A 24,717-nucleotide genomic window follows, 5' to 3' on the forward strand; every position below is an offset into this window, starting at 1 on the left:
CGTAATGTTTTCATTGGGAGAAACGTTTTATCACTCATCCGAGTGACTTCTTCAGTCTCAGCTGACTGCAGGTTTCCCCAATCTTATAAACAGTACATTTGCACTCTGCCGTCTAGTTACACCTACAGGCACACTATGAGACATTAATCAACATGCTTTTTGAAAAAAGAAAATACACTCAGAATAGCAGAAGCTTAACTGAATTAAAAACAAAAAGTCAAAACAAAATAAAAAACTAATTAGAAAATATAAAAATTGATGTGTAAATGTCCACAATAGTGAGCACCAAAGTATATCATCAAGTCTTAACTGATCCCTCCCTGCCACACCCTCCTCCCACTCCTCCCACACCCATCGACCCACCCACTCCACCCATACACACACACACACACACACAAACAAATGAAAGTAGCAGCTGTGGAGTACTTACAATTTTCATTGTCAGGGCTTTTGCACATGTATTTACATATACAGAAAAGGACTGACAAGATAAATCCGATTACATATAGGGGGATTTTTATGTCATTCGTGACAGCCATGGCAGCTTAAAATGTATGTAAACAGCTTTCAACCTGGGAAAGAAACAAAGAAGTAATTATTTAAAAAAAAAAAACATTAAACAAAAAATGTTCGCTTTATTGTTGAATTAAATTCAGGACCTTGTAATATCTGATTAGAATCACAATTATGGGTTATAGAATTATGTGCTGTGTGTCTTCATTCCAATGATGTATCTGATTAATGTCCAGAATGTTGTCTTTTGCTGCACTTCTTTACTTTTGTTTTGATTCTTCACCTGCATGTCTGGCTGTTTTTGGCATAGGTTTCTCTCAACTACTACAGCAGGGGTGGGCAACTCCAGGCCCCGAGGGCCGGTGTCCCTGCAGGTTTTAGATGTGTCCTTGAACCAACACAGCTGATTTAAATGGCTAAATTAGCACCTCAACATGTCCTGAAGTTCTCCAGAGGTCTGGTAACAAACTAATCATGTGATTCAGGTGCGTTGACCCAAGGTGAGATCTAAAACCTGCAGGACACCGGCCCTCGGGGCCTGGAATTGCCCACCCCTGTACTACAGGATACTTTGAAATATTGGATTACACTTCAGCCATTATATTGGTAAGACGTTACTTCTAGTTACAGGAAAATGTTTCTGATAAAATATTATTAGTTAAAAAAATCATTGTTCAGCGGCTGTGGCTCTGGGTACTCGTGAACTTTATTAGTAGAGAAAAAGGACGCTAAAACAAACTAATGTTACAGTGTCACTTAAAGGCTAAAAACACAAAACCGTAGCTTAAAAAATAACCTCACTGACATCGCACTCAGGGGTCTGTTTTATTTTCGGTTTGAAGCCAACATCGCAGACGGTCAGATAGCTGATGCTGACAAGAACAACGGCAGTTTATATGTTTAAATAATCAAACTTACCGGATACACAAATGGACAGGATCTGTTCATAGAGCCAACGCGTTTTAGAGGAAGGGGTCTGACCTGAACCCCTAAACGCGAAACTACTGCTGCGAAGATCGTCTATACACGACGACACCTCACTCAGTTCATGTTGCAGCCCACTGCCAGAATTTTTCATCCCTTTCCATTCACTGTTTGTGATCATAACTGTATAAGTACGTCATTATACGAGCTTTGTATCACAGCTACGAGGTCAACCAGGTATTTTATTTATTTATGTGATTAAAAACGAGACTCGGATGCATGTGTGACGCTCTAGATGACTTTTACTTTGAAAAGACCTTATGGGACCACGCAGGAGCGGCATGCATTTTCGTTTTCAAGTGAGGAACTAAAATATTAACAGTAAGTTAATCGGTTTCAGTTCATCAGCACTTGTAGAATTTGCCATGCAAGAAAACCAAATAAGACGAGCTGAGTGGACATGCCTGTCATGATAATATTTAACGCCAAATTTATTATTATAATAATACAGAGTAAGTAAGTAAGTCATTTGACACATAACACATGCAGGATGATGACTCAGGGAAGATACAGGACAGAGCCAAACTTTCAGCACTGTGCTCACAATTTTGAGCCATTCACTCACAGTTACGCACTCACTCTGAAAAGAAAAAGCATAATCTCATTCCCAAGAAATTCCCAACTATCACAAATCCCACAAACAAATTCAGAAGCTTTTTTATTAGATTTTTGTTTTTTATTTTTTGTTTTTGCGTTTTCTCATAAATTTCAGGAGGCACTCGCGTTTGTATGATTCATTTAAATGTCCAGCTGTTACAATACATGTATTCAAGTCTTTTAGTTGTATAACCGACTCTGACCCTTTTTAATAAATCCAGGTAGCTTTTTGACGCGAAGAAAGGATTTTGCGCTGGCGACCGTTAATAAATTTGGTGCTAGTGTTTTGTTTTGTGTTAATTAACTTTTACGGATGCAAAGAACAGGATCAAGTGAGTTTCAACAAAACAAAGAAGCTTATTAAAAAAAAAAGTCTCCGGTGTTTCAAAGTAAGCAGTGATGGTGACTTGCTTTTACGAAACTACCTAGAAACCAGGAAATCAATTCAATTTATTTTGCGCAAAATCACAACAGCAGTCGCCTTTAGGCTTTATATTGTAAGGCAGATACCTACATTAATCATTTTCTTGTCTGAAGACGTATTCCTTTGCTTGCTGTTCATCATCACAGTCAGAGAGAGAGCGCGAAATCTTCTTGTTTCCATGATTATTCCTCCCACACACTTTTGTGTGATTTGGGGATGCTCAGTCATATAATAAAAATAATACATTTTAGATTATCTGGACTCCTGGGACAGTGTGTGTGACAGTCCAACAGGACTGACTTTGCTTTATCTGCTTTATTTCTGAAGCACTTTTTTAAAGCAAATGTAAAACGTTTTTTAAAAACATAAAACTGATATTATTCTGTTTAGATATATTATTTTAACTAAAACTGATGTAGGTCAAAATAAGTACATTGAAAATTAAAAACCACTCAAACTGAAAAAGGCATTAGCAGTGATAAAAAGGCAAACAATTCAAATATGTAGAGAAGAAGAAATTTGAAAGAACTCACAAAATTTGCACACCTAAAATACCCAGGCCGGACAGTCCAATGTGTCTCGCTGACGTTGAGCAGCAGGTCCTAAGGTCCCGTACATTTTTTACTACACATAGCTTGGGTTTGTTTGATTATTTCTTTGTTGTAACAATGCTTCTTTGCAATAAATCTTGTTGCCTTGCAAGTAGTTTGTTGGTGCAGCAGCATATTAAATGGGATTTTAGTCATCTGGGACAGGCTCCAGCCTCCCCCGGCTACCCTGAATTAGTCACAAAGAAGAGAATGGATAAATGGATGGATTTTAGTCAGTTTGTGAGGATGTGTGTTTAACAGACTTCTCTCTTTTGTTCCCGTTTTGTAGACATCATAGCTGACTTTATGTTACTGTTTAAGTAAAAGGATATAGAGGCTTCAGTTAAGAGACCACAAGAGTCAGTGTAGGTCAGGCTCCACAACTTGATTAAGATTTACTGAAACTATGAAAAAAAGGAAGAAGTCATAACTTCAGCTGCTGGCAGCAAACCAACCTCTCCTGGGACACTAGGAGTATTCTGTTAGCAAACAAACTATGAAAGCTACCACAAATACCGCACTAAATGAACATACTAACAAATTATGTTAATGCAAATATTGAGAGAACTCCCAGTATATCCACCAAACCTGTGGCCAGAGGCCAGCCATGCACTCGCTGCAGGACTAGAAACAAAAAGGACAGAATGACAGTTATGCAAAATTCACCTAACAAACAGATAAACAAATGATACTGCAAATGAAAGCGAAAACATCCTAGAATCAGCAACAGTCAGTGCTCCACTAGGCAAAAGTGTAAATTAGGCCAAACCACAAGATAAATGAAACAGTCCAGGACAGTGGAGGGAAAATAATGATTATTGTTATTATTATTTACTTATTTGAGATTGTCACAAAAACTAAAAATGATTCAATGTGACTGTGTCATCAAATAAAAATGTCTTGAGCTTAAGATACAACTAAGACTACAACTCCCAGACTACAAGGCGGCTGTGTTTGGTGCTACCATCAAATAGGTATTTCCTGTTACTGCCAATGTTATCTCATAAGTGATTTGCTGTGTTATTCAACAACTCGTTTTAGCTGCTGTCACTTTCTGCTGCTGCTGACTTCACTGACTGTAACTACCGCTGTAAGTCCCTAATAAGGTAAACTAACTGTCAAGCTAAATGTTTAAACGTGTGTAAAAAGAAAGTGTTGTTAATGCTTCTTACATATTCGAGGTTTCTTTCGAAATTAAAACTTAAAAACTGTATAATAAAAGTATAACAAGTGTATTATAAGATAGTAAGCGGGTAGTTTTCTCGCTATCTTTTATTTGTCGTGGAAAAACAAACAAACAAAAAACCATCGTGTCAAAAAGTGTGTTTATTTAACGTCTGCTTGCAGATGATGAGGCTGCCATGGCGGGTCCTGGCTCCACACACAGCACCTGTAAGGAGAGCCTCCTCAGTCCCTGCAGGGCTGATGAACTTTGTCCCCGCCTGCAGCACCACCGACGCCCACTCACTGGAGCTGCTGCAGGACTTTGTGACCCGAGCCAGACGCCTGTTTGTCATCACCGGAGCGGGTCTGTCCACGGAGTCGGGCATCCCCGATTACCGATCGGAGGGCGTCGGGCTGTACGCCCGCACTGACAGACGACCCATGCAGTACGCAGAGTTTGTCCGCAGCGCAAAGTCCCGTCAGCGCTACTGGGCCAGAAACTTCGTCGGATGGCCGCAGTTTTCCTCCCACTGGCCGAACTCTGCACACAAGGCCCTGCAGCGGTGGGAGGAGAGGGGCAAGCTGCACTGGCTGGTTACGCAGAATGTAGATGCTCTTCACTCAAAGGCAGGTCAGAAGAGACTCACAGAGCTCCACGGCTGTGCCCACAGGTGAGAACGCATAAACTCACATATGCATCATAGACAATAAGCGTCAATTAAGAAGTTATGGCAGTCTTACAACAATACAATACAATGTACTGTATAAACACTACTTATTTATGAGTAAAAGCCATGCACTGAGAATGCCACGTAGGTAAAAGTTTCCAGGTTTCATTGGCAAAATGTTGATTACTTTAGTGATGTTTTCATGTGCAATCACCACTATATTCTACAGTTCTGTGAAAGCATTTACCCCCTTCCTGAAAAATGGACTTCACTGCCACTAATCGAGTCAATATATCATGCCACGATCCAAAGAAACTCAAGAACAGCTGAGAAACAGTCACTGACATCCATCAGTCTGTAAAGACATTGGTTTGGTGACAGTAATTAAAACACACACCCTCTGCATCACCAGGAGTTATTAGGAAATTCTGTCTGTTTGCATGTTAACTGACTAGAAGACATTTTGAGGATGAAATCTGGGCGTCCTCAGGGTCACGTGCCTTGGCTGTGGTGCCATCTCAGCACGGGAGGAGCTCCAGAGGCGATTTATATCTTTAAACCCAGAGTGGCAAGCTCAGGCAGGCACTGTGGCCCCAGACGGAGACGTCTTCTTGGAGGATGAGCAGGTCCTCCATTTCAGAGTTCCCTCCTGTGATGACTGTGGTGGGATACTGAAGCCTGAGGTCACGTTTTTTGGAGACTCCGTGAACAAAGCAACTGTGCAGTTTGTGCACGAAAGGCTGGCAGAGTCGGACGCGGTGCTCGTCATGGGGTCATCTTTACAGGTAGGTCTTGGATTAACTAGTAAACCAGTTTGTTAGCTTTCAGCAACACTGTTCCTTAACTGAATACGTTGTTCCTCGTTGATGTTTCTCAGGTGTACTCAGGATACAGGTTTTTACTGGCAGCAAGGGACAGGGAGATGCCGGTCGCCATCCTGAACATAGGGCCCACCCGAGCAGACCACCTGGCAGAGCTGAAAGTCAGCGGCCGCTGCGGGGAAGTGCTGTCAGTCATTCAGCCGCTCTGACTGACCGCAGCCTAAATAGCTTGAAGTGCTCTGCTGGTTAGGTTAAAACTACCTCAGATTTATGGAAACAGTTGCTCTTTGTTGTTACACGCTGTATGCAGGTGAATGAATGTTAATAATTGTGAGCTATAAATGTGTAAGACTTGAATCCAGCTGATCTTCATACAGCAGGTTGGTGTCAGGGAGCTGAAATCCTGTCTCTGCAATCAAATGTCAACCTACCAGGAAAACAGAAAGGCTGTGCTTTGTTGTGTGATTGCTGGTTTTAGGTTGGCACAATAATGGTGTGCAGGTCAAATGTGTGAAGTGAAATAATAATTTGCAGGCTTGAAGGAAAACAGAGGTACCCCGTTTCCTTCCTCAAGCTCTTTTCACTTTATAGATGGACTGCATTCATGTACAATGTCTTTTCAAGTCTTATCAAACACACAAAGCACCATCACTATATACTGACGACACCTTTGGATTCAAACGCTCTTATTCTGATAAGACAAAAAGACACAGGGTGGCTGCTCTGATGTAGATGGGAAGATGCAATATAAATGTTTATTTTCATGTTCTGCCACCAGATCTGTTTTAAAAGGTGCAATTTGTTCTTCTTCCTTTTTTTTATTACGCAATACTCAGATGGTTAGTATTTTGATTGATTTTAAATGCTGCCGTATTCAATTTGGCAGCATTTCCATTTTTTGTGAATTAAACCGCTTAAAGTAGGTTGAATTAAACTTTTTCAGGCTGGATTTTAAAGTGGCATTATGCTGTCGTTTTAAAGTTATGCAGTGGAAACTTTCTGTAATAAAATATTCAGAAAATAAGAGGTTTTGGAATTTATTATCACACTTGCAAGCCGGAAATATTCATCATTAAAGAAGTTTCGAACCTTGGTGTATCAAACATGAGGGCCAGAATCAGATAACAAAGATTCCGATCCGGCCCACTGCATGACTTTTGAAAACACAAAGGGTGTAAAATTTTGGACTGAATGTATTTTCATAAGTTTTCATGCTAATAAAGAGCTCCCTCATGGCTATTCATACTACACCAAAGTAATTAAGTCGTAGATAACAATGAAATTACAGAAATGTCTATTTTATGTGTGCATAGTAAGAAAAAAAACATCTGAATTTAAAAAACACTCTTTTCTAATTACAAGGTAGTCTGAGTAATGGGCTACTAGAGCTTTTTCTGTAACATTTCTCTCTCAAATTAAGCCTGAAGAGATGTGCTGACAGATTCTTCCATTAACTACAGCAGCATTTCTGTATCTGTGGAAAAACCGAGATATGCTGTAGAACTCGCACTGCTTTTTCTGATATTAACATGTCTCAGAGATTAAATGTGTAGTTAAACTTTACACTTGACAGAAAGCGGAGTTTCACTGTTGCGGTCTGCTGAAGCTCAGAGGGTGATGCATGTACAGTGTGGCAAAAAAGTATTTAGTCAGCCACCGATTGTGCAAGTTAACTCACTTAAAATGATGACAGAGGTCAGTAATTTGCACCAGAGGTACACTTCAACTGTGAGAGACAGAATGTGAAAAAAAAATCCATGAATCCACATGGTAGGATTTGTAAAGAATTTATTCGTAAATCAGGGTGGAAAATAAGTATTTGGTCAATAACAAAAATACAACTCAATACTTTGTAACATAACCTTTGTTGGCAATAACAGAGGTCAAACGTTTACTATAGGTCTTTACCAGGTTTGCACACACAGTAGCTGGTATTTTGGCCCATTCCTCCATGCAGATCTTCTCGAGAGCAGTGATGTTTTGGGGCTGTCGCCGAGCAACACGGACTTTCAACTCCCGCCACAGATTTTCTATGGGGTTGAGGTCTGGAGACTGGCTAGGCCACTCCAGGACTTTCAAACGCTTCTTACGGAGCCACTCCTTTGTTGCCCGGGCGGTGTGTTTTGGATCATTGTCATGTTGGAAGACCCAGCCTCGTTTCATCTTCAAAGTTCTCACTGATGGAAGGAGGTTTTGGCTCAAAATCTCACGATACATGGCCCCATTCATTCTGTCCTTAACACGGATCAGTCGTCCTGTCCCCTTGGCAGAAAAACAGCCCCATAGCATGATGTTTCCACCCCCATGCTTCACAGTAGGTATGGTGTTCTTGGGATGCAACTCCGTATTCTTCTTCCTCCAAACACGACGAGTTGAGTTTATACCAAAAAGTTCTACTTTGGTTTCATCTGACCACATGACATTCTCCCAATCCTCTGCTGTATCATCCATGTGCTCTCTGGCAAACTTCAGACGGGCCTGGACATGCACTGGCTTCAGCAGCGGAACACGTCTGGCACTGCGGGATTTGATTCCCTGCCGTTGTAGTGTGTTACTGATGGTGACCTTTGTTACTTTGGTCCCAGCTCTCTGCAGGTCATTCACCAGGTCCCCCCGTGTGGTTCTGGGATCTTTGCTCACCGTTCTCATGATCATTTTGACCCCACGGGATGAGATCTTGCGTGGAGCCCCAGATCGAGGGAGATTATCAGTGGTCTTGTATGTCTTCCATTTTCTGATGATTGCTCCCACAGTTGATTTTTTCACACCAAGCTGCTTGCCTATTGTAGATTCACTCTTCCCAGTCTGGTGCAGGTCTACAATACTTTTCCTGGTGTCCTTCGAAAGCTCTTTGGTCTTGGCCATGGCGGAGTTTGGAGTCTGACTGTTTGAGGCTGTGGACAGGTGTCTTTTATACAGATGATGAGTTCAAACAGGTGCCATTCATACAGGTAACGAGTGGGGGACAGAAAAGCTTCTTACAGAAGACGTTACAGGTCTGTGAGAGCCAGAGATTTTCCTTGTTTGAGGTGACCAAATACTTATTTTCCACCCTGATTTACGAATAAATTCTTTACAAATCCTACCATGTGGATTCATGGATTTTTTTTTCACATTCTGTCTCTCACAGTTGAAGTGTACATCTGGTGCAAATTACTGACCTCTGTCATCATTTTAAGTGGGGGAACTTGTACAATCGGTGGCTGACTAAATACTTTTTTGCCCCACTGTAGTTTGACATCCCACTCTAACAAAACAGCTTTCTCTCACACTAGTCTTAACCTGAGTTATATATTGTCAGGTCATGTTGCATTATAGTCGCTATTTTCATGAGTGAGGTCAATGACAATATAGTTTATCAGTTAAAACGTTCTGATGAGAACATTTTTCCTCATGAATTTAAACACTTGAAACAGCATTATCTATACAAGGACACAAACACACACGCTGAAGAACGACATTAATGCACGTGTTCTGAAAACCAGGTGTTAACTCTGATCCATCTTGTGGAACCTGTCGCCCACATCAATGACCCAACAGCTGTTTTGACAGTGTTTATTACGGTCATAAATAATCCACAGCATTTGCTTTAAAGACAAACTTACATCATGTTCACAGACAAACTGAGGGCAGTGTGACTATAGATTGATTAATCGTGAGATCTTTTAGGAGGTTTTGCTGCTCAAATCTCTGCTGCAGACGGAGCTTCCAGGTTTCCAGGTCAGACTTTATCTCCTCTTGGAGAGCAGCCGGGACACTGAAGGAATACAGACAACATCTGTGAGCTGCAGTATCCGGCTGCCATGTTGCTGAAGCCGTAAGCACCGTGAGGGGAGTCATGGACAGACAGTTGTCGAAACTCTTAGTGTGATCAAACCAGTAAGTGACGGGGTAACCCAGTAAGAGCCCAAACACAGTGCACAGGTTCCACTCCTCACATTTCTCTCCGCCACTGAGAAGCCTCTCAACCCCTTCAAGCTGCTGCACCCCTCCCAGTAGAAGTAGTAAATCTTGTATCATGCGCTTCAGGTCTCCCCTCAGTGGGTCAGCGACGGTGGGAGTTTCCTGTGAGTGGCAGACATCAATCACAGCGACGCTGCTCCCGTCATGAAGAACCTGCTCTAGATTTGACTTGACTGTGACCGGATTAACAATGAGACCATTTCCATTTAAATCCAGCGTGAGAAGCGATTTAGACACAAGCTGGAGAGACTGTAAAGAGCTCAGATAGTGCTTCACTTGCTCTGCACAGGCACCATTAATATCGTACAGAACAGCAGGCTTCAACCCCAAATCTACAGCTGACACCTGTGAAGCCAGGTCCAGACTCTGAGGAGCAGAGAGGGACTTTCTACCAGCAGACAGATATTTACGAGCAGCAGCAACAAAGAGCTCTGAAACAGACATGACTGCATAAAAATCACGTCACACGAGACTGAGGAGTCAAGCAGCAGGACTAGAGATATTTCTATTTAAAGTAACTGCTTAGCTGGGAATCAAGCACAAAAATTAAATGTTTTTTTTAAAGGTAATCTACACTTACAAGAAAGGTTTAAAAAAACTAACAAATGGTCAAAAGGTCAATGGATCTAACACAAGTAAACAAGACAAAAGTTTTCAAACTAAAACACGTCATAAAAACTGTTTCATGAGTTTATTTGTGTCCACTGTTTCTTCTTTGTTGGTCCAAGATGCCTAAAGGAGAAGAAACGTGTCAGTCAGAATAATCTGTAGAAAAACAGCAGTTATTCCGTGATAAATTCTGCTTTTGTTCATTAGAGGTGTGCAAACAGATCACACCTCTCTCCAGCTCTAGTAAAGAAGATGACCTCACCATCATCCTGGTTGTGATGTATTTGGGTCACGCTATGTCACTGGCTGAGGAGACATCAGGTCAAAATCGGAGAGATTTCTTGCAACCCAAACACCAGCTGCAAACAAGCCCAAATTCACCAGAAGATTCCTTAAAAAAGAAAAGAAAAAAGGTTTAAACAATCAGTGATGCCATCAACAGCAACAATACCCTGTTCAACCTGTGGCTACAGGTTGTGCTGTGCGGGGAAACTGATCAAACATAAATTTATAAGACAACAGGTATCTATAACCTCACCCATCTATTAATTTATATTCTTCTCTTTATCCAGAGCTAGGTCCTGGAGAGAACAGCCTAAGCAGAGAAGCTCAGCCTTCCCTCAGAGCTCCCTTCCCAGCCACCTGCTCCGGGTGAGATGCCAAGGCTTTCCCAGGTCAGCTGAGCAATATAACCTCTCCAGCATGTCTTGGGTCTACCCCACAGCTACAGAGGCTGGCTATTTTTTTAAAATAAATATATGAATATATAAATATATCTTATAGGCTTAACATCATACCTAGTATATCCGGTGCGTGACATTTACCTTAATCCTTGGGGAGCCAGTATTTTGGCATATTTGGTACACAGTTGTTGAGAATTCTGGTGTCCAGGTAATCCTACATAGCTTACAATGTGCTGCTGGGATCCAACTGTCTGAACATATTGGCCATTAAACATTGATTAACTAGCTACCCGTCATACTGTATACATTAAGCTTCCTGAGGGCCTTTAGAGTAGAGACTAGACTCTCCCTAAAGTTTGACAAAGTGGTTAATCGATGAGATTAGCCCATTTCTTCTGTTCATTGATAAACAAACTAAAAACAACTATTACGCTGGTAATATTATCATACAACTCCATTAAACTGATGATCATAATTGTAATTTTATTGTCTGTTTCTGTACTTATAGTGTAGCCTAGTGAGTGAGAGGACAAGGACAGATTCCTTCACTGGCACACCAGTGCTAACGCTAGCAACACAGCTAACCGCCCCAAAAACCCTCTTACTATCACTGCTGTCTGCTCTGTCTTACCTTCTGAAGTCGTTTCTATCTGTTGCAAACCGACAGGCCGAGCTGATCCACTCCACCACACCGGAGGAAGAGCCCTTTTTAGCGTTTGCCCCACTCATGTTGCTAACGTGTGTGCTGGGGGTAGAAAAAGACAACGGCAACGAGGGCGAAGAGTCAAGGGGGAAGGTTTTTAGATGTTACACAACTACGGCGTGCGATAAAGCTCAAACCCAAACATACGTCCTCCTCGCTCCACTCAGGACGTGCTGTTACATGACCAAAGATGTCGGCGACCAGGTACCGTCGGTTTCTGAAGCTGTGTGAGGAATGGCCCAGAGACGAGACCAAGAAAGGCCGCGACTTGGGGACCTTTCTGCGGCAGAGAGTCGCCTCTGCCTTCCGAGAGGGTGAAAATACTCAGGTAATGAATTTTAGCTGGTAGCAACACACGGACTCCTGTCTGCTGTAAACAACCGAAAGAAGCTAAGAGGACAGCTTAGTTAGAAGAGCAAGCAGCTGACAACCTAATCCAAAGCAGATTTCTGCGAACTTCAAGACTAGTATTGAGATGTTTGAGGCACTAATGTCCATCAGTCCACCGCTGGTTTTTGCAGCTGGGTCCATCTGAAATCATCCAATGTTTAGAAAATTTTCTACTCATCCGCCTCTGATTTACAATTTGGACATTTATAATCATTGCTGTGAAATTTTAGCTTCATATATCAACAGATATATAAACTTGCTGGAATGGGGTCAGTGGAACACCTTTCACAAATATATCTTGAAAGGTATTTGATGTATAAAGCTAAAATTTCACAGCAGTCATAAATGGCCGAGACTTCAAGCCGTAAAAATATTTGGGGTAAATGAGTGATGGTCGAACAGAAGATCCACAATGATTTGAGATGGAACGACCCAGCTTTGATGCGCTTTTTTAATAAATCTTGAAAATAAAATAACTATCAGCGTTTGCAACCAAGTAAACAGCCTTTAATCTGTTTCTAAAACATGAAGTTTCTGAGAAGCCAACCATTTGAGCACTGTAAACCATAACATGTAAAAAATATCTTGCCAAAACAGCTGGGATAGGCTCCAGCCCACTACCAACTCTGAACTGGATAAGTAGTAACGAAAAGGAATGGAAAAAGATGGTTTTTGATAATCATAGGTGTTTGATGCCAGCAGAATCTGAGGTGCCAATAAAACACTAGTTTATAAATAAAGGTTACACTGACTTGCTGCCCCATCTTGTGGTACAAATTGGCATTACACTGACGTTTTACCCTGGCTCTAGTTGAATTTCACCTGCCATCTCTTAAACACAGTACAAGCATTATTTTGCCTATTGATTCTGTACTGTGTGTTATCTGACCAGTAAGAATCAGATTTAAAAAATGTAACCCACAGACACCAGAGATACGGTGGCATAGTGATTATTTATTTTTATGATGGCATAGTAGAGCACAAGTGCACATAGCATGGCAGTGCATCGCACATCCTCGTGTCTTTTTCACGGAAACCAAAATGACCTGTTTGGAATTTTAAAGTTAACAATTAAAATAATGAGAAGATTATTTTTTTCCATTTAACCCTTGTATGGTGTTCGGGTCTGTGAGACCCGTGTTCAGTTTTTTTCAAAAGAAAAATTAAACAATTAATTATTTTTTTCACGTGTAAATGTGTTGTGTCTTTCCACTCACTCCACTTGATTATAACTGATTTATTTATAACATTTTATATAAAAGAAAAACGAGAAGCACATTAATTCATAAATATGATCTAACAAAGGTAAAGGGAAAAAATTAACCATGTTTGCTGTTCATATGTCTTGTAATTGGGATGAAGTAAACATCTGTTGAGTAATTTAACATAAAATTGTTTGATAGTGTTAATTTGGAAAGCCAAAACTCTAGCGGGTCCACCAGACCCATGAACACTGGCTGAGTAACAAAAATACGAACACCACACAAGGGTTAAAACATGTTAAGTGAGTAAAATCAAATCTTAACCACTTCAATGTTTCCCCATTAGATCTCAGATCCTGAGAAATGTGATCAGATGTACGAAAGTCTGGCACAGATTAACGGCAACATATACAGACAGCGGGTAAGTACACATGCGCATATGTGAGGTGCATTTCAACTTCATTATATCATCATACAAAAAACACATTGCCCTCCACTGCTGTCGTTAACCTGAGGTCTGTCACCTAGCGAATGACTTCTCCATTCTTTAAGATTGCAAAGGTGTAGTTACTTTTTTTTTTTTACCTGTGTGGAGATAAAGTGTGTTTACAGTTAGTACAAAGGTCTAAACAGACACACAAGGTTAATGGTTAAAAATTGTTAAGCTTTAAATTTGAACCATAAAGATCCAGAGATCAGCAGATGTCTGTTTTGCTCCTCTGAATTACTCAACTGTAAATAGGGAAGTTTTACTTAATATAAAAAAAGATTTTAGTAGGAAGACTATTAATTTGTCACATTGCTGTAAGGGGATATTTTCCTTGTGCATGTGAAATGCAGAAAATGGAAGCTGACTTCTTCAAATACTGTGCACACTCCAAATTATTTGAGTACATAAATGAACTTGTATATAATATTTGACTTTTTTCATTTGGAAAGAAATTTCTGTGTGAAAACTTGTCGAAGGCTACAAGAATTTTTTCTTTCTCTCTTCAGTTTCCTCGTGTGAGAGACACGAGCTTCACTGGAGTCACAGTGGAAGAGTGTAGATTGCTTTTGTCAGGTATGGACTCGCATGTGCTGTCAATTCTCGGTTATTTAATAAACATAATGTTGTTATGAGGCCCCGGGAACTTGCTGTAACTTAGACCCGACTTTTAAATTTTACAGGAACTATGCAAAATACGGACGAGGAAAAAAAGGGTCTGTGGAAGTCGCTAATGCAGAGATTCTCTTCGAAATCACCAGAAGACGTCCCAGAGAAACCTGCAGAAAAATAACTTTTTCTCCCAATCTTCTTTTCCTATATGTATAGAAATAAATCTTATTGTTACCATTTTGGACTCATTTTTCAAAAAAAAAAAAAAAAAAAATTATTTATATTTTTATATATATATATATATATATATATATATATTTAAATTGTAGCTTTAGAAATATTTTTGGATATATTTTGGTCCATATTGACATGAAAGCATCACAAATTTGTTGACTGCACATCTTTGAGTCTCCTGTTCCATCACATCCCAAAGATGCCATATTAGACTGAGATCTGGTGACTATGGAGGCCATTTGAGTTCAGTGAACTCACTTCCATATCCAAGAATCCAGTTTGAGATGATTTTCATTTGCGATGAGATACATCATCCTCCTGAGACCAGCCTGAACTGTTGATACAAGGCAGGATGGAGACATGCTTTCATGCCATTCACACCAAAGTCTGACCATCATCTGAATATTGCAGCAGAAATTGAGGCCTATCAGAGAGGCAACATTTTTCCAGTCTTGTTCAGTTTTAGTGAACTGTAGCCTCAGTTTGCTGTTCTTAGTTGACAGAAGCAGCAAGCAATGTGGTCTTCTGCTGTTGTAGGTCAGCTGCTGCAAGTTTTGTGAATATTCGCTGGTTGGATGTTGTTGAATCAAACTAAATATTTTTATAAGCCTTCACTGGCTGTGTGGTGGAAATAACCCACAGTCATCAGTTTGTAACACCAGTGTTATTTTACAGTCTTAACAGATTACAGAACTCAATTTCCTGGAGTTTTTCTATTTGGTCAGACTTGAATTTTTTACATATAAGAAATTTTACATTTAAACAAGTCTATAGAAACAATGTTGAAAAACATTTTGGTCTACATCACGGCCGTGAGTTGGCTTACCAGGCAGGATTTAATCAGTTAAGCTTGTCTGTTTGAGAAATGCACCTGACCATTAATTCAAATTATTTACTTGCAAAGCAAAAATGTTTCATGGACTAGTTTACACAGTTTTCTTATTTAAGAAAAAAAAAGGCAAAAACTTTCAGTTTTAAACTGAACAACCAAAACTCCACGTGATGGGGTGACTTAACTAATTTCAATGTAATCACATATTCTGTTCATATTACAGTTTTTCCTATTAGTAATGACATTTCTAAAATTCTTAAGGGATTTTTTTTTTAAAGGAACAAAGTAAATGTATTAGAAGCAGGCTGTTATACAGTATCTAAGCAGATAAAATAATGCCTGCTCAGATCTAAAGTACTGCAGATGTTAAAGAGGATACCACTATTTAGAAATGTCGTCTTTATTTATTTTTCTTCTTTTTATTTTGGGCAACATATACGCAAGTATTAGTAAGTCTGTGACCAGCCAACAAGATCATAAAGCAGCTGGTAAAGTCAAAAGTGAGACTGACCGGTTTTTTTATTAGTATTATTTTTTTTTTAATAACATTGTGTACGTGATTCAGAATGTAAGTATGTTCCTCAAAACACACAGTCATGATCCCTACTCTTCTTTTTCCTCTGGGTTGTCTCTCCATATGCAGTAGTTGAGGCTGGTTGCAAGGCACAGCCAGCCCAGATAGGGTGCCAAGAGCATCGTGGCGGTGCGGCTGATGGGATACCAGGACATCATGGTGGCTCCGACAGTCCCCGTGAGAAGCACAATCTCAACGAGGGACTAAAAAGAACAGAAAGAGGGCATGTCAGTGACAGCGATGTATACAACTATGCTGCCACACTTACCACACCCCTAATTATTGGTGTCCAAAAAAAAAAAAAAAAGTACAGTTTTAAGTTAAATTTACCCATTTCAGCTTGTGTGCACCAAAGAAAATGGGAGTCCAGGCCCAATTCAGAGCTAGCTGTGTCCCATAAAGCCCGAGTGGAACTAGTGCATCGTCAGTGAAACCTCCAAGCTCCTTCCACACCAGGTATGAACCATAGCTGGAAGTGAACGACAAAAACAATTCACACGAGATCATTAAGATAAGGAGGCTGCTTCACAGATAATGCAGAAATCAGTCACAATGTGCTTACCCCATGCCTGTGTACAGACACGTCCACACTACGGGGAATGCTTTGTTTGGTGGGCGCCATGATGGTTTCTTCAGGGTTGGGTACCAGGTATCTACCTCTTTGCGTGTGAGGTAACCACCGTAGAGCCCTCCCAGGTGTGGCAGGGCAGTGAACCCAGCTATTTGCAGCCACATTTTCTGAGATAAGAAAAAGACAGCCGTTTAACTTTCACTAAGGGTGGATATTCATAGGTATAAGTAGCAAATTTTTCTGCCTAATGCGTCTGCTGTCCCATGACTGACTAAACAGAATTCGCAGTAACAGAAAACGTGAGGATTTTGCTATGCGGACATCCCCAATCAGTTTAGTTTTAGACTTCTTTTTAAACCATTTTTTTACATTTCAAGGCAGGCATCGGGCATATGTCAATTTCTCTGTTAAAAATTACATTTAACAACTAACAGAAGCATGGCATCATTCAATTTGTGCAGACCAAATGGCCAGCCCTGTTACAGTTCAGCACAATAATAAAAACTCACACCACATAAATAAAAGCTTATACTTCATAACCAACCAGAATGGCTAAAACACATTAAAGGCATGCTCAATACATCATTACACAACCGACGTTAAATCAAAATATCACTCCTGTAAAGACCACTTTAAATCCTTAGCCAAAGCAACTATCAGCTAACATTACAAGGTTGAACCATTTCAGCTTAATTACACCCCAGAGAGTTAACCAAACATACTCCATATTCACACTGATTGGCCTCTTTGCACTCATTAGCCTCAGAAATACAAGCTGTGGGTTTGTTTGTTTTTTTAAGTAGCATTCCAGTTTTTAATCAGTTATCAATGCATGGAAATGGCTCAAACAGTTTGTGCACTGTTACAGAGTACTTGCTGGCCAGAAATAACAGGGGGATACATGTAAACAAGATTTACCTTGATACAGTTAAGGTTAATAGTCTGTGTTACCTTTACTGCTATTTTTAACCATCATTTAAGAATTAAAAATGTATGTACTCAAGCTTAAATATACAAGTAAACGTATTCCTTTCCCTTAACATAATCCCAAACCCTTTTTATTTTAATAAGCAGGAAAAGAACAATACCCGCATGAGTCTAATGTCGCTTTCATTTTCTTTCTTACAGCAACGTTACAAAAACTATACTTTTACAATAAATTTGAGCACGTTTGCTGTTGTTCTAGCTCAGCAGTGAAACATGCTAAGTTAACGCTAATTAATTTTTCTTTTACGTGTTCGTGCTCCCAAACATTACGTGCGCTGACTTTCTGAAGTCACGCCGCACTTCAGTGACTCTAGGTCAAGGTTTGGCGGCGCAAAGTTGCATTAAAGCTAATATTGATGTCAGGTCACTAGCAGACATAGCTTAACTTCTTACCTCACTCAGTTAACAGCAGCGTACAGTATGAATGTCGTATCGAGGACTGAACCTACAAACTTACAGCCAAATCTTTAAGCACACTGTTGTGCTGTGATATTGTTTGTTGAGTGGGCAGGGCCACTTTATCGGAGCAGTCAGAAACACTCCCCTGACACTCCCTGGATAACGAGTGCTACTTGCGCTACTGAGCCAAACAATGTCACGTCGGAGCGTGGTTACCAACGATTGGTCACGAGGATAACATCAGGAGTTACTTAACGGTCGAAAAAACCGGTTGTTAGCTAAATAAATGTGTTGCACAAGACCTCGGTGACACAAATGTTTAAAAAAAACGCGAAAAACGTATTCGCTCACTGCTTTGTTTGTTGTCTCGTGTCCTTTTTGCAGAGGAAGCGCACGAAGCTTGTTATGTGACAGCAAAGATTACAAAAACGTCAAGATAGTTACCCTCCGTGTCGTATGGCAGGCGTTACAGTGCTTTCCTTTCCTGTTCCAACAGCTTAAGCTAACAATTGTTTCCGCCACCGAAAAAACTTCCCCAAAATTATGACTTATGGGTAAGTCATAATGGGAAAATAAGTTCACATTTCTAGTTATTAAGTGAAAATGTTTAGACAACTTAAAATGTCATCTATTTGCAGGGGTGTCAAACATACGGCCCGGGGGCTAGAATCAGCCAGGATCCAATCCAGCCCACTGAATGGCTTTGGAAACATTTGAAACATTTTACTGTTTTCCCTCGTGTTCTGCCCGATGGCAATTCACATTGCACTGAAGTAATCAATTATAGATTTCTGTAATTTTACACATTTACTTTATTTACAATTTAAGCCCAGTCGTGCTGACATGACAGACTTGTTTCATTTACTATGGCATAATTTCTTTGTAATGTAGAAAAAACGAAAAATACCGTTAAAATGGTGCTTCTTTGTTTTATGTTAAAATGTTGCAGAGATTAATTATGTAGTTAAACTATTTTACACTGACAGAAATAGGAATTTCACCAATCCTGCCCATATAAGATCAAAGTGAGCTGGATGTGGCACAGTGTAAAATGAGTTTTACATCCCTGCTTTATGAACTATACAAACTTATTTCTATTAATTTTCTTACCTTTTTTTTTTGTACAGTTTAGGCTTGGAGGATAGTCATAGCCTGTTCCAGCTGTCACAGGTTAGAGCCAGGCCTAACTCATAGATTCAAGTTACCATGCACACTACAGTCAGTCTATTTATTTTTATTTTTTTATCTATTTAAGCTTGAATTTGTCCACCTGTCACACAGCAATACAGAGCAGACTTTATATTTCTAATACTTACTGGTGGAGTATGCATGAGAAATAACAAGAGTGGGGTTGAGGGAATACCTCTACCAGCGCCCTTATTCACATCACAATACTGTTCAGTAGCCAAATACAGTTATTTCTTTATCTGTGCAGTTCTTGCAACACTACTTGTCTGTCTTCAAACCGCGTGTGTCAGGTAAGGAAACAGATGCCAGTGTTGAGATCCAGTTGCATGAGCAGATTTCTGAGAGAGTGCAGAGAACTTCCTCTTTATGTTTGAAGCAATGACTGTAGAAAACATAATGAAAAGCTGTGAAACTTGTGTAGATACAGTTAAAAGTCCAACATTTCTACTTATGCTTGTTTGTGGTGAGCAGCAGATCAAAAAAAAGTTTAGGATTATAAATGGCTTCAAGTGCATATTCAGGCCTGTGAGACTCATTCAAACATTTTCACTTGTTACCTCACTTTTCCCGGACACACTTGCGTCTGCACATACTTTGTCAGTCAAAAACACTGTTAAACACAGTTGCAACATATGCACAGTTAACTTGTTGGTTTGTGTCAAATAGTCTTGAGGGTGGAGTGTGCAGTGATTGAGTACTCTTCTACTTTATAGTGGAAGGTGTAAAACTGTCCCTATATTGAAAGTCCTATTTATGTGATCATTAGTATGATTGTGATGTTTGCTATTTCATTTAAAGAAACTCAGTCATTCTCTTTAACTACCCCAGTTTCAGACAAGCTGGAAGGCTGTGTAAAATGTAAACAGAATGCAATGATTTGAAAACTTCATAAATCCATATCTTATTCACAATAGAACATAGAAAACACAAAACATTTTTAAACTGAGAACATGTACAATTCTAAGACAAAATGGTCATTTTGCATCTGATGGTAGCAACACATCTGAAAAAACTTGGGACTGGGCCATGTTTACACTGCGGTGACAACAGTCTGTAAACATCTGGGAACAGAGGAAACCAGCTGCTGGACTTTTGGGAGAGGAATGTTGTCTTGTTCTTTTCTGATAGAGGATTTTAGCTGCTCAGCAGTCCTGGGTCTTCTTTGTTGTAGCTTTTACTTTCATGATGTGCCAAAGTTGGTGAAAGGTCTGGACTGCAGTCAGACCAGTACAGCACCCAGATTCTTCTACTGTGAAGCCTTGCTAAAAAAATGTCCTCTGCATGGGAGCATATATTGCTCTCAAAACTCTATATACCCTTCAGCATTTAAGCTGCCTTTCCAGATGTGCAAGGTGCTAATTCTATAGGAACCAAAAGAGATGCAGGCTTTTGAACTGAGTGTTGATAACAGGCTGGATGGTCCAGAGGCAATTTTTGCCCATTTTTGTCAAAACATTTCACATTTCAATTTGTCTCCCAACAGAACAGTTCTCCACTTTAATGCTTCAGTTATTAAAAAAAACAAACAAACAAACAAACAAACATAAAATGTTGCCTCACAGAAGACAGAAGCATTTCTGGATTATGCTCACACATGGCTTTTTCATTGCATCATATGGCTTTAAAATACAGTTTGTGGATGGCACGTTGAAGCACGGTGAACTGTGTTCAGTCAGTGATTTCTTAAAGTGTTCTTGAGCCAATGCAGTGATTTCCATGACACAATCATGATTTGTTTAAATGCAGTGCTGTCTGAAGATCACAGCCATCCAATATTGATTTTGCACAAAGAGAATTCTCCAGATTCTCTGAATCTTGTGAGGAAATTATGTTGTGTGGTGATGAGCTATTTAAACCTTTTGCAATTGACTAAGAAGCTCTGAATCTCTAAGATGCCTGTTTTATATTACTAAACTGTTGTCAACTAACCTAATTATTTGTAAAATAAACCAAAATAAAAAGAACCACTTACTTTTCAGGCCCTTATTGCCCCTTTGTCAACTTTTTTGGGACACGTTGCTGCCATCAAATTAAAAAAAAAAGTACATTTGTTTAGTTGATTATTTCTTAGTTGTAACAATGGTTCTTGGCAATAAATTCCATATTTTTGGAAAGCCTGTTTATTTCCCCTTAAATGGTTCCAGATGTAAGGAGTTTATTTATTTGTAAATAACTATATTTGTGGGTTGAGCAGCAGATCTGAATATGTGCTACATCACTCAGTTGGCATCTGCTTACGTTGCTTGGGTTGTATTTATTCTTTTAAACATCATCTTAAGACTAATTTATTTAGACTAGCTTTTAATTAGATGTGTGCTGCGTGTTTAATTGTACTGTTTTATGTTTATCTGTTTTATATTATTGTGAAGCACTTTGTGGTTTTTATCCTGTGAAGAGTGCTATATAAATCAATAAAGTAAAGTAGCTTCAAGCATGCCACGTTTGACTGATCTGGATAGGGCCTGTGCCATGGGGCAACTTGAAGTTGAAGAAACCAAGTTGCTGCATTATTTGGACTGAACTGCACACAGCCAATCGCCATTCTCAAAGGGCTGCCAGGAGGCCTGTCATGACTGCTCTTCATCCTCAGGCCTGTTTGCATTGGTCTTGCAACATGTGCAGTAGAACCTAAACAAGTAGAGGAACATTACGTTCAGTGATGAGTCCAGATTCTGCCTACGGCAGCTGGATTGTATGGTCAAAGTGTGAGGAAGATGCAAAAAACACTATGCTGGTTGCTCCCCCGATAAGGTAGCAGCTTTTGATCTCCTCTACTGGAAAATTATTGGAGGCAATCTTGATACAGAGATATCAAGATAAGATTCTGCAACCAGTGGTAAACCCATATTACCACAATCTGAGAGACTATCGCCAGAATTTGGGAGTGGAGAGAATAGAAGCTGACTTGCAATAAATACTGGTGGAAGAATGGGATATCATCCCACAGCAGTGTGTGACCGAGCTGTTGACCAGCATGAGGAAAGGGGTCTGGCTGTCTGTGTCTGTGTATGGTTGTTCCACATGCTACCCTGATTGTTAAATAAATAAATCGTTAAATTGCCAACATGTCTTGTTTCTTAAGACTTAAATCATCCAATCAAATAAACCTTTTACGGACTTTTTTCAGTTTTAGTCCTTTTAGACATCAGTACTGCTTTGATGTTGTAGCTCATATCCATTTAAATCTTATTTAATCAATAGACACTTTACAATTAAGCTGGGAGACACATCATCCTGACATACTGCACTCTCAGGTGGAGTCCTTCAGGGGTCCATTCTTGGCCCACTCATTTTTTTTTAAACTTAAATACCTCCTCTAAAGGCCTTATTGGACTAGGTAGCACTTCATAATAATGTCACACTATTAAGCATTAGTAAGGTAAGGTATTAGCTAATTATCATATCATTAGCGTATTATAATTACTCCTTAGTGTGTCATTTATAAATACAGATATCCCAGCTTCTCTGAAATTGAGGTTGTATTTAAAAAGAATGCCTGAATTTCTTTACATGAAAACCGCACACATCATAATCATACCAATAATGACTTAAACAGGGCTTCAACTATAGAAACAGTAGAAGAGTACTGCATCACTGCACACACCATCTTCAAGACACAACCCAACAAGTTAACTGTGCATACACTAACTGCATGCATAAACAGTGTTTTCACAGACAAAGTGTGTGCAATAGTAACTTAAAACTTACAGTGTGTACAAATGCATCTGCATGATTATTTATTTCATGTTTGGCTCGTGGCTCAAAGCTTCATTCTCTGGTATTTATAGCCCAGTTTAGCACACTGTCTTTAAAAAGTTGTACTGTTAAAATGACTCAGACCGCATTCTTTGGGTAAGAAGATACACATAAATCTGATTTTTATGAAAAGGGAACTTAATGAGCAGAAATCATGAGTTGTACACCCCTGGGTATTTTTATTTTGGCATTTGAGTGAGTTTGATTATTAATACATTTCAAAAATTGGCATGTAGTTTCCTGTGAGCAAAGCAGACGTGAGATTGTGTGCTATAAGTTGTAGATGTGTAAACATGTAAAGTAATTATTTCAGAAAATCTGTTTTTCCATGGCTTATGATATAGATGGCTTTACTGAAAAGTCATTAGTCTGTGACTGTCCTGGATACTCCGAAATTCTGACTCGCACTCCCCATTCATGCAAAATGAGTTGAAACTGGTGACTGAGCCAATACAGTCATCAGAAAAGAATTTACTGAGGTCACAGAGCCAAGTTCTTGTGTAATTTGGCACAGATAAGACAAAGAAGCAACATTGTCTAATTACTTGTGGCCTGAGTTCGACCTAATGCATGAATAAATGTTTGACTTTCTGTATTCTATACATAAACGTAACGTCTATATTTATTGTTAATGTGTGGTTTTATTCAAACTGTCAATCACTTTGTTACTGTGTGTTTTTAAAAAGTGCTATACAAACCAAAGTTATGATTATTATTGTTACCATTATTATTAAAGTGGTGAGGTAAAAGGACTGGACTGCATATGAGTGAAAAAGCAGACAAAACCCCCCAAAAACTTTGAAGACCTTCAGAAAACTACTTCAGAGATGCCGATAAGTTGATTTTGTCATCTTTGAACAGAGAGCAGTGGTCAACCAGTTTTATAAGCAACTACAACCTGCTGCATGAAAGTTTTAACTATTCTAATAGATTTTTTAAAACATTTTTGTTGTTGTTGAATTATTCCTTAAAATAACAGCAAATTTAGAGACTAAAACAGCCGCTTAGTCGTCAGCATAGGTTAAGAATTTTTTTTCTTATGGAGGAGGAGAGAAAGAAAAAAAAACCAAACACAAACACACACGTACATACTAACAGTCAAAAGTTTGGACACCTTCTCATTTGATGGTTTTTCTTTATTTTTCCAACTTTCTACACACATACAGAAGACATCAAATATATGAAGCAAGATATATGGAAATGTGTAGCAAAGACAAATTTGATAAATAACGTGCTACAAACCCTTGGCCATCTCTCAATGAGCTTCATGTTATTGTCACCTGAAATGGTTTTCACTTCACAGGTGTGCCTTGTCAGAGTTTATTTGTGGAATTTCTTGCCTTCTTGGAGACCTGTGCTTTGGTCTGATGAGTCCAAATTTGAGATCTTTGCTTCCACCCACCGTGTCTTTGTGCTTGAACGGATGGTCTCTACACGTATGGTTGCCAGCGTGAAGCATGGAAGAGGAGGTGTGATGGTGTAAGGGTGCTTTGCTGGTGACACTGTTGGGGATACACCACTACATCCTGCAGTTTGCAATGCACTTGATGATTTTCATCTGTGGAAACCCATTCCATGAAGCTCTCTACGCACTGTTCTTGAGTTAATCGGAAGGCCACATGAAGTTTGGATGACTGATTGTGGAAAGTTGGCGACCTCTGTGCACTATGTGTCTCAGCATTCCCTGACCCCACTCTGTAATTTTAGATGGCCTACCACTTCATGCTTGATGTTCCCAATCACTTCTACTTTGTTATAATACTACT

General features: G+C 39.6%; 5 protein-coding genes across 11 annotated transcripts; 2 read left to right on the plus strand and 3 right to left on the minus strand.

Annotated features, from left to right (window-relative positions):
• Positions 1 to 1,006: 1,006 nt before the first annotated feature.
• Positions 1,007 to 7,324, plus strand: sirt4 (sirtuin 4). 5 transcript variants are annotated; one of them, XM_082532823.1, is made up of 5 exons: positions 1,007 to 1,119; positions 4,150 to 4,198; positions 4,456 to 4,943; positions 5,431 to 5,725; positions 5,818 to 7,324. In XM_082532823.1, the coding sequence occupies exons 3-5, from the start codon at positions 4,456 to 4,458 to the stop codon at positions 5,968 to 5,970; spliced, it is 936 nt and encodes a 311-aa protein (XP_082388949.1). In that variant the 5' UTR covers positions 1,007 to 1,119; positions 4,150 to 4,198; the 3' UTR covers positions 5,971 to 7,324. The 5 variants fall into 5 exon arrangements, with proteins under 5 accessions (XP_082388949.1, XP_082388948.1, XP_082388946.1 ...); XM_082532820.1 differs by having other exon boundaries at positions 1,008 to 1,119; positions 4,150 to 4,214; XM_082532822.1 differs by lacking the exon at positions 4,150 to 4,198.
• A 1,978-nt stretch (positions 7,325 to 9,302) lies between these two features.
• cUnh1orf74 (chromosome Un C1orf74 homolog) lies at positions 9,303 to 10,283 on the minus strand. The gene has a single exon (XM_082533873.1). It carries the CDS (start codon positions 10,166 to 10,168, stop codon positions 9,374 to 9,376), a length of 795 nt encoding a protein of 264 aa, XP_082389999.1. The 5' UTR covers positions 10,169 to 10,283; the 3' UTR covers positions 9,303 to 9,373.
• Positions 10,284 to 10,400: 117 nt separating this feature from the next.
• Positions 10,401 to 11,823, minus strand: tomm6 (translocase of outer mitochondrial membrane 6 homolog (yeast)). The gene is made up of 3 exons (XM_082533878.1): positions 11,648 to 11,823; positions 10,596 to 10,724; positions 10,401 to 10,456 (listed from the first exon to the last, which is right to left on the minus strand). The coding sequence occupies exons 1-2, from the start codon at positions 11,743 to 11,745 to the stop codon at positions 10,628 to 10,630; spliced, it is 195 nt and encodes a 64-aa protein (XP_082390004.1). The 5' UTR covers positions 11,746 to 11,823; the 3' UTR covers positions 10,401 to 10,456; positions 10,596 to 10,627.
• On the plus strand, positions 11,813 to 14,647 carry uqcc2 (ubiquinol-cytochrome c reductase complex assembly factor 2). The gene is made up of 4 exons (XM_082533877.1): positions 11,813 to 12,047; positions 13,658 to 13,732; positions 14,308 to 14,374; positions 14,482 to 14,647. Exons 1-4 carry the CDS (start codon positions 11,910 to 11,912, stop codon positions 14,589 to 14,591), a joined length of 390 nt encoding a protein of 129 aa, XP_082390003.1. The 5' UTR covers positions 11,813 to 11,909; the 3' UTR covers positions 14,592 to 14,647.
• Positions 14,648 to 15,977: 1,330 nt separating this feature from the next.
• Positions 15,978 to 18,651, minus strand: tspo (translocator protein). Of its 3 annotated transcripts, none has more exons than XM_082533876.1 (4): positions 18,452 to 18,651; positions 16,613 to 16,788; positions 16,381 to 16,519; positions 15,978 to 16,253 (listed from the first exon to the last, which is right to left on the minus strand). In XM_082533876.1, the coding sequence occupies exons 2-4, from the start codon at positions 16,783 to 16,785 to the stop codon at positions 16,080 to 16,082; spliced, it is 486 nt and encodes a 161-aa protein (XP_082390002.1). In that variant the 5' UTR covers positions 16,786 to 16,788; positions 18,452 to 18,651; the 3' UTR covers positions 15,978 to 16,079. The 3 variants fall into 3 exon arrangements, with proteins under 3 accessions (XP_082390002.1, XP_082390001.1, XP_082390000.1); XM_082533875.1 differs by having other exon boundaries at positions 18,359 to 18,458; XM_082533874.1 differs by lacking the exon at positions 18,452 to 18,651 and adding an exon at positions 18,002 to 18,352.
• Positions 18,652 to 24,717: the final 6,066 nt, after the last annotated feature.

This window comes from Aulonocara stuartgranti (genome assembly GCF_965226115.1).
Source record: "Aulonocara stuartgranti genome assembly, chromosome: 5".
NCBI classification, from domain to species: domain Eukaryota; kingdom Metazoa; phylum Chordata; class Actinopteri; order Cichliformes; family Cichlidae; genus Aulonocara; species Aulonocara stuartgranti.